At 51.6% G+C, this 7,938-nt stretch overlaps 1 protein-coding gene across 1 annotated transcript in view; it reads right to left on the bottom strand.

Moving 5' to 3' along the window:
* ACSL6 (acyl-CoA synthetase long chain family member 6) overlaps positions 1 to 7,938 on the bottom strand; it is a 40,020-nt gene that overhangs the window by 19,636 nt on the left and 12,446 nt on the right. Inside the window, 4 exon segments of the mRNA XM_006923163.3 lie at positions 1 to 104; positions 1,546 to 1,623; positions 3,305 to 3,378; positions 6,612 to 6,663. The exon segment at positions 1 to 104 is cut by the window's left edge and continues 55 nt beyond it. Coding sequence (XP_006923225.1) covers positions 1 to 104; positions 1,546 to 1,623; positions 3,305 to 3,378; positions 6,612 to 6,663 — 308 coding nt within the window.

Here is a 7,938-nt window from a genome sequence, read left to right as displayed (position 1 = left end):
ACCACAGGAAAGATGGTGGGGCACAAAGCCTTCATATCATCCGAAAGGAGACGGATATCTCCTTGAAAGAAACCGACACGCCCTCCATGGCAGTAGACGACGGACTGGAGGGAGAGGACAGGAAAGGAGGAGTCCCTCAGGGTGGTCACTCCTGGCCGCAGTCCAGAGCTGTCCACAGTTCTGCCCTACATGGAGGGCGCCCATGACCCCCTAACCCAGCTCTGGCTGCTGCCACGAGACACTGGATACCATCTGAGGTGACACCCCCCCCACTCATCTCACCACCTTCCACTTAGACCCAGTGAGGCATGGGGAGAAGCAGGAGACAGAGTAGAATTGGAGCCCTGGGGAGATGAAAGTCTCACTGTGCCTGTCCCTCCTGCTCATGACTAAACCCTGGACAGGGGCCTTCCGTGGTGACTCAGATCTACTGAGCAGTACTAGACCCTATGAATGGGTCTGCTCCAGGTCTGAGAGTCTATGGCTTTTCCTGGGATATCTCTGCAACTCTGAAAGGGTGTGCAGTGCCCATGTGTACTAGATATGCTGCTGAGGTTGGGTGGAAGGCCAAGAGAGAGCCTGGCTGGTTGCTAATGGGGCTGGGAGTGTGCCAGGAGCCTAAGATATACTCTTTCTCTAATGCAATCCAGTAAGCAAGACAGTATTTATATCTCCATTCTACAGATGAGGAATGCAAAGCTCAGAGAGGTAAAGAGACCTGCCCAGAGTCACAAAACTAGTTTACAGTAATTGCTGGCATTCTAATCTAGGTCTGGAAAGCTGGAAAGCATGCCAATATGCTAGATATCCCCCAGGGCAAGAAGGGAAAGGACAGGAAGATATAGTTTATTCACAGGCTAGTTCCTTGAGTGACACATGCATGGAAAATTCTTTGTCAACAGCATGTGGACTCCTCTCTCCCACTCCCTCTGCACCCCCATAAGACCTGTCTCAGGGCTGATCATAATGCCAGTCCCATCTACAGCCTGAGGGATCATGACAGTTTGATTCCCCAACTTTACTGTCTTTTCTTTTTTAGAAATTCCTGAGTAATTTAAGTTGAGGAATATCAGCGTTTTGGCCATCAAGGAGCCATACTGCACAGCGCTTGAATGGTAAAGCACTTCTGCAAAGCTGTGGTGCTCCCTGAGCAGATGCCATACACTGGGGCCTCTCTCAGCCCAGGTGTGTCCACAGGTAAGACAGATCAGGCTTGGGATTTTCCCTGGAGCAATGCTCCCAGGAGGGACAGATGGGAAAGCCAAAGTCCTCTGACCCCTCTGGCCCCTGTGGAATCTTCTGAAGATAGGGCAATTTAGTTCTACTCCCTGGCACCATTGACAAGTGATACATCCTGCTAGGGTTCTAGGTCTGGACACAGATTGTGCCTCCCTGAAGCCAGGGCCTTACCTGCACCATTCGCTCAAACATGTGTGCTAAAGGCAAATAGGAAATGTGCACATCCGCACAAGTGGGAGCCCACTGACTCTGCAAGAAAACAGAAGGAGCCCAGGCAAGGCCCGGTCAGTCCGGTGGGTATCTTACCTGAATCACTCTCTCAAACATGTGAGCCAGAGGCAGGAAGGAGATGAGCACATCGTCCTGTCTCGGAAAGATCACTTTCTGCAGGTGACGGGCATGGGAGACAGAAAGGAAAGAAACACTGACAGGAAGACAACAAGAGAGTCATAAAACAATAAAGAGAAAATGGTCCTGAGGGGGCAAACAGGAAGAGGGGGAAGGGAGATGAGGAGGTAGGGGAGACAGAGAGGTGAGACGAGAGAGAAAAAGATGAGAGAGAGAGAAAAGGAGGGAGGGAGGGAGAGGAGGCAAAAGGGGAGAGGGAGAGAGAGAGAAGAGAAGAGAAGAGAAGAGAAGAGAAGAGAAGAGAAGAGAAGAGAAGAGAAAAGCTGAAGGAAAAAAAGAGAGAGAGAGGGAGAGTGACAAGGCAGCATAGGAAGCGGAGCGTTAGGTCACAGCGCCAGTGGGTCTAGGTTATCTGCAGAAGCAAAGAGCCAAATGAAGCACACATAAACCAGCAGAGCCGAGCTCCGCAGTGAAGTCTCCTTTTGGGAAGGGCCTGCACCTCACTTGTAGTCAGTCGGCACCAGACCGCGGCCTGCCTCCTGCCCCACGGGCCCCAGTTCACCAGTCTCCTGGAGCCACCTGGGCAGGGATTCAGAGGTCCCGGCTTGTCAGCACATACTAGTCCTCTTTCCAGAGAAAGAGACCCAGAGAACCCTAGATCTACAGCAACCGTGGCTAGGGTACCTGTCCCAGACAGAGGAGAGGGTGAGGCCAAGCCCCAAACAGATGGCTGAGTCAGGCCTCACAAGCCATGGCCTGGAAACAGGGCCTTTAAGACGGGAGCTGAGAGGGAGCCCTGCTGTGTCTGCCCAGTCCACAGCTCATAGATGGACTGACTTCAGAGACAGGGACGGGGCTGGGGGCCCTGCATAAGGCCTGGGCTGAGGGATAGGCCATGCCTTCGGGAGCTCTCCTTTGCTGGACTTCGCTGCTCTCTGTCATTTGCAGATGCCTGCATTCTCCTGGGCTGACTTTTGGATAAGTTTGGAAAAGCTCTGGGAACCTGGCTCATGGTTCCTGACTTGGGTTGTACCAAAATATATAACTGTTTGGGGCATGTGCTCCATTATGCCACCTACCATGGATGTGGTTAGTGATCTTTCTCCGCAGTGGTGAAAAAGCCTAACTTCTATGAAAAAGGGCTTTGCTTTCTCCTTAAGGAAACTGCAGGACATTCGGATACTCGCCACTTATGGGAAAAAGTTTCTTTCTCTTAGCCAGTTATAAGATGCTAACATGCTTTTTGTCAGACCAAGATATCAAGCTTTTTGATTTTACATTTACCTTTTTAACTAGAGCCTAATAAATTAGCAGTTGCCGTTGTTTCTCAGACTCTAGCAGTCCTTAAACACAAAGGGACTGAACTAAACTCTGACCTGAAAATCAGGTTATTAAGGATTACTTTCTAAAGAAAGGTACACAGAAAACCTCAGGTAACTCACTTTTTGAAGTTAAAAATACAAAAACATATTTATGTGTTTTTCCTTCTCGGATCTTAGCACTCTTAGAAAAATCAACTGAATAGGTGTGGATCATTTCAGTGTTTGGGGTTAAAAGTGTCTGTGAAAGTGGGGTTGCCCTAATGCAAATAGAAACTCCTGCCTGTGAAAGGCAGTCCAGATTATGTTGAGGAAAAAAAGGAAACAAACATAAAAAATCTCTCAGGTCTGAAGGTATCCTCAAGAGACACCTGCATTAGTGCGTCTACTTTATTCACCTCTGTCACTTTCAGAAAGCCTGAGAAATCAGCCACCACGTTCCCATGGGTGAGCATCGCACCTTTTGGGTTCCCTGAAAAGAGAAAGCAAGAAGACGAATTAGTTGGAAGTTCAAGGGCCACTCCTTAAGAACAGTGTCCAAGTCGGCAGTCCCAGACATCCTGCGCTGTCCACCCAGGCCTCTGGCCTTCGTCCACAGCCACCTTCAGATGAATGCTGCTTTGGGGACCTTTATCTTGGAGACACACGAGGCCTACCTGGAGGCTCCCAGTATCTTAGGACCAGAAGGCAAGTGACACAGCTGCATAAGTGGGGTGCCTCAAGGGGCTGGCAACTTGTGGCCTGAGCCTCACCCTCTCCTGCCTCCCTCAGGGAGCACAGTTCTCAGCTCCCAGTCTCATATACACCCAATACCCTATGATGCTCTCTGGGCCTCAGCAGACCCTCTCTCCAAATACAAGTGGCCAACTCTTCTAGCAGACTTCCTTGCTGCATCCAGCACCTGGAAAGGCCTGGGCTCAAGCCAGGCTGGCAGTCCGAGGGCTGAAGCAGCCCCTCCTGCCTGCTTGTTAGCAGGGATGGGACATGGATGGTCTTGCTTTATCACAGCATGACCTTTCGCTACTGCTTGTGAGGAAGCCCAGGGCTGCTAGGATGACTCAGAAGACAGAGATCTGGTGGGGACCCAGGGCACAAGAGGCTGAGGAGGGAGGCTGGCCTGGCCACAATTTCATGCTGGGGTGGACACAACACAGCGGCTGCTGTGTGGATCTGACTGATCCTGACCCGGCCTTTCAGTGCCAGTGTGACATCAGCAAGCCATTTTCTCCTCTTTCTCTCTCCTTACCTGTAAGATAGGGACAGTGATACCCACCTCATAGGGCTTCTATATGCTCTAAGGACACAATCCATGTACAAAAGATGTTAAATTAGAAGTTTCCATTGAGGCAGCAGATACAATAGCTGTAAAACCCCAAAAGAGAGGGGCAGGCCGCGTGCAGAATTTCCCCAAGAAATAACAAACCAATATGTTAACTTTGCAACCCTCACCAAGAAATAGGAAAAGAGCTAAGTAGAGATCGAGAGTATTATACTAAATCAGCAAGTGTCCATGAAACAAAGAGTGAGTTTTAAACGTTTGCCACAAACCATCTCCCTGCTTTCCCTTCCCACTCATTCTCCCTCCCGACTTCCACCTGGTAGCAGAGGGTAGATATCTTCATTAGCAAGAGGAAGAGAAATACCAGAGAGGAAGAGAGGAAAGGCGGACCACGCCTTCCCCACCAAGCCAGCAGCCAGTTTAGAGAAGTCTCAACGAAGCAGAGTGGCTGACACTTACAATTCTGAATTACGTCTCATCACATGCCAAGAAGAAAATCTTCCCAAAATGGTTCCACCACCAGAATCATGAGCCAAATATCAGGTTAACATCATATTTCCACCTTTCCCCACCAAAAGAACAATGTGGCTATGGATAAAGCTGGGAGTCAGGACATTTGGTGTAGCAGGGCAGCTGTGTTTGGCTTGGTGATGCTGAGGACACACATGGTTGGTGTGCCGACAAGCGGATGATGACCAGTGGCATAGCACAGGCTTAAACTAACGCCAGGGAAATCCATATGTGCAGCCAGGCAGGGTGACATCAGAAAAGAGGCTTGCTCACTGCCATAGCTCTGCCCTGGCACCAGTCACAGAGCTGGAGTGGGAGGCTTGGGCATTAATTACCACCTGTTTTCCAGGCTCCATACATTCCACTTCTACCACACAGAGCACAGGCAGGATGGCTTAGCTTTCAATTGTGATTCCATAGCCTGGAAAGGCACTGTACATGAGCCCTGCCCTCTCCGGCTGGGCAAAACACACTTCTGCATCATGAAGATCTTTTCCAGATATGGGGGCAGCATCTGTGACCAAATGACCTGTTAAAAGCCTGAGGGAACTCTTGATGACAAGGGTCCAAAACTAAAGGCCACAGTAGTGACCTGCTCCCCAACTCAGGGCCAAGGGACATGTCACCAAAATTTTACGTTGTGAAACTCATGACACAAAGCAACATAAATCTGATGGGCATTTTTGAATTCTGGGCTGGCTCTGGATATCAGCTCCTAGAGAGCGAGGGCTGTGTCATTCCTCTGTCATGGTTTAGCAGGGTGTGTGGAAATCTTCAAACCCACCTGAGTTAATGGCAAAAAATCCATCTCGATTCATCAAAGCCATGTTGATCATGATCCACCCACATGGAAAGCCCCTCCTGCGGGGCTAGTTGTGGATCTGCCAGATGCCTTAGAGGCTGTGTCTGCAGAAGGTGTGGGGAGCCCTAGTTCACTGCCCACCAAGTGTTATCATCAAGGCGGGCTGTTCCCGATACAGAAAAAGAAGGCTGGAAACTTCTTGCCTGTTTAGGGCAGGGCAAGCAACTTCCCAAGTCATCAAATGAGATAGGCAGTAACGGAAAAAGCACTGGTCTGGGAGTTGGGAGAGCAGGGTATCAGTCCTCTGCCTTCACTTGCTGGTGATGTCCCCTTGGACAGTCCCCATGCCTGCTCATCTCAGGCCATGCTGAGGCCCTAGCGGCACAGTGAGAGGGTGAACAGGGCACTACAGACTATAGAGTGCTGTGCCTGTGACCATGGTCCTCAGGCACATTCTGCCTCCCCCAAGAAGTCTTCCTTGGCTGTTCCCGCTGATGCTGGTGCATGTGGCCATCTGTCAGCACCAGGCATGCAGTATGTCATTTATGCTCATCCTCTTCCTGACGGCCTTGCCCATGGCACAAGAGATCCAGCCGGCAGAGCACTTACACTGCCTTTTCACATACTGTTCCATCTCTTACTTGGCACCTTTAACCACCCTTGTCACGGTTGAGAAATCAGGGACAGTGGTGGCAGAGAGGTTAAGTGATTGGCTTGTAGCCTACCAGCAAATGGCTGTCAGCCACCAAACCCCACACTCCTTCTGCAGTCCCTGACACAAAGGCCAGGCAGGGGCAGGAAGCAGAGGGATGAGAGCAGTTCTCATAAAGGCCTGATGACACCTGGCAGCCCAGCCCTCCTCTGGCTCCAGTTCCTGGTAATGGCGGACCACCCCGCCCCCCCCTGGACCTCCCAGTCCACTCTATCCATCTATATCCAGCCTTGCGCTGGGCACTGGGAGTAGCAGGAGGGACCCAATATCTGGAGTCAGGCACAGGATAAGGCTCAACCCATGCCCACAGAGGGCACCATTGACCTCTGCAGTCACCCCACCAAGGCTGCCAGGGAAGGGTGCAAGTGGCCCTGGCTGGTGGCCTTTAGTGCCTCCACTTACCTGTCGTGCCACTTGTAAAACACACAATGGAGAGGTCGCTGGGCTTCGGGGGCTGCAGAAGTGAAAAGAGACATGTGTTAAAGAGACCCGGTGAGGGGTCCAAGACCCCTGGGCTCCCCCACCAGCCAGCCCCTCTGTGCGCCCCACCCCTGCATGTGTGCTGTGTGTCAGTGCACGTGCATGTCCCTGTGTGCTACAGTCACAAAGTGGGCAGGCAAGTCCCCAGGAAGGGGAAAAGAAGCTGGGGAAACCTAACAGGAGCATGGACATCGACCTGTCCCACCAACCTTAAACCCAGTCCCACTGCCTCACCCCCTTGAGTGAATTCTGGGTGGGATCAGGCTGCAGTGGCCACAACTAAACCTCACCCAAAGATCTCCCTTTTCTAAAGGATGTAATCCAGTTCCCTCCCTCCTTTCCACTTTCTCCCAAATGGCTGAGGTTAGACTTGGGAATAGGAACTGAGCTGCCCATGGTGTCACCAAGACTGCTCTGCATCAGGCCCCTGCCCTGGTGCTGGGCACAGAGTCCTGGAGTCACCAGGAAGAGCCCACCATGACCATTTGCACATAAAGGATGGCTTCCCAGAGGAGGTGACACAAGTTGAGCACTATCTCTCAGATGAAGCGAGGATGGACATTTAGGGAGAAGAACTAGCCCGGGCACAGGCGGAGGCACAGAGGCAAGGGCACGCTGATGGATCAGAGAGTAGTTTTCTACAGCTGGGACACAGTGTGTGTGAGGTGGGCACACACCAGGGGATACCCGAAGGGCCCTGGGAAGACAGGATGTGACCTGCTCAGGCCCAAGGACGAGAAAGCCCATGGGGTGGGGAGGGGTGTGGGGAAGGCTAAGCTGGAGGGAGGGTTGGAGGCAAGAGGCCTTGTTAGAAAGTTGACAACTCCCACATGGCTCCTCGCAGGAGGCAGTGACCCTCACTGGTAACTCGACCCCAGGCGGTATCGCTAAGGGATGACACACAGAAAAGTCCACACAGTAAAGATGAACAAAGACAGCATATGCCACAAGGCCCCTTGGCCCTGGGGTCCACTTCTGGTTCTGTTGCTGCTTCTGTCCTTCCCATCCTCTGGAGAGTTCACTACATTCAAAGGGAAAAAGTAAGACTTCCAAAAGAAAAGGTTACTGGAGAACCAAAGGTAGCCAGGATTGGCTGTCCTTTTTTCTCCCCCACCCCCAAACGACTGACTCCTGTTCCAGGTCCCTCTCTGGACCCTTGCCCACGAAGGTCCTGGGAGCCCGATGGGTATTTGCTGAGTTAACACTGGGGTGCCACTCTGGCCTCTCTGCTGCACCCCTACATAGGACG

This window comes from Pteropus alecto, unplaced genomic scaffold (genome assembly GCF_000325575.1).
Source record: "Pteropus alecto unplaced genomic scaffold, ASM32557v1 scaffold78, whole genome shotgun sequence".
Lineage (NCBI taxonomy): Eukaryota > Metazoa > Chordata > Mammalia > Chiroptera > Pteropodidae > Pteropus > Pteropus alecto.
Note: the sequence above shows the minus strand (reverse complement) of the source record. Positions and strands in the feature narration are given on the sequence as shown.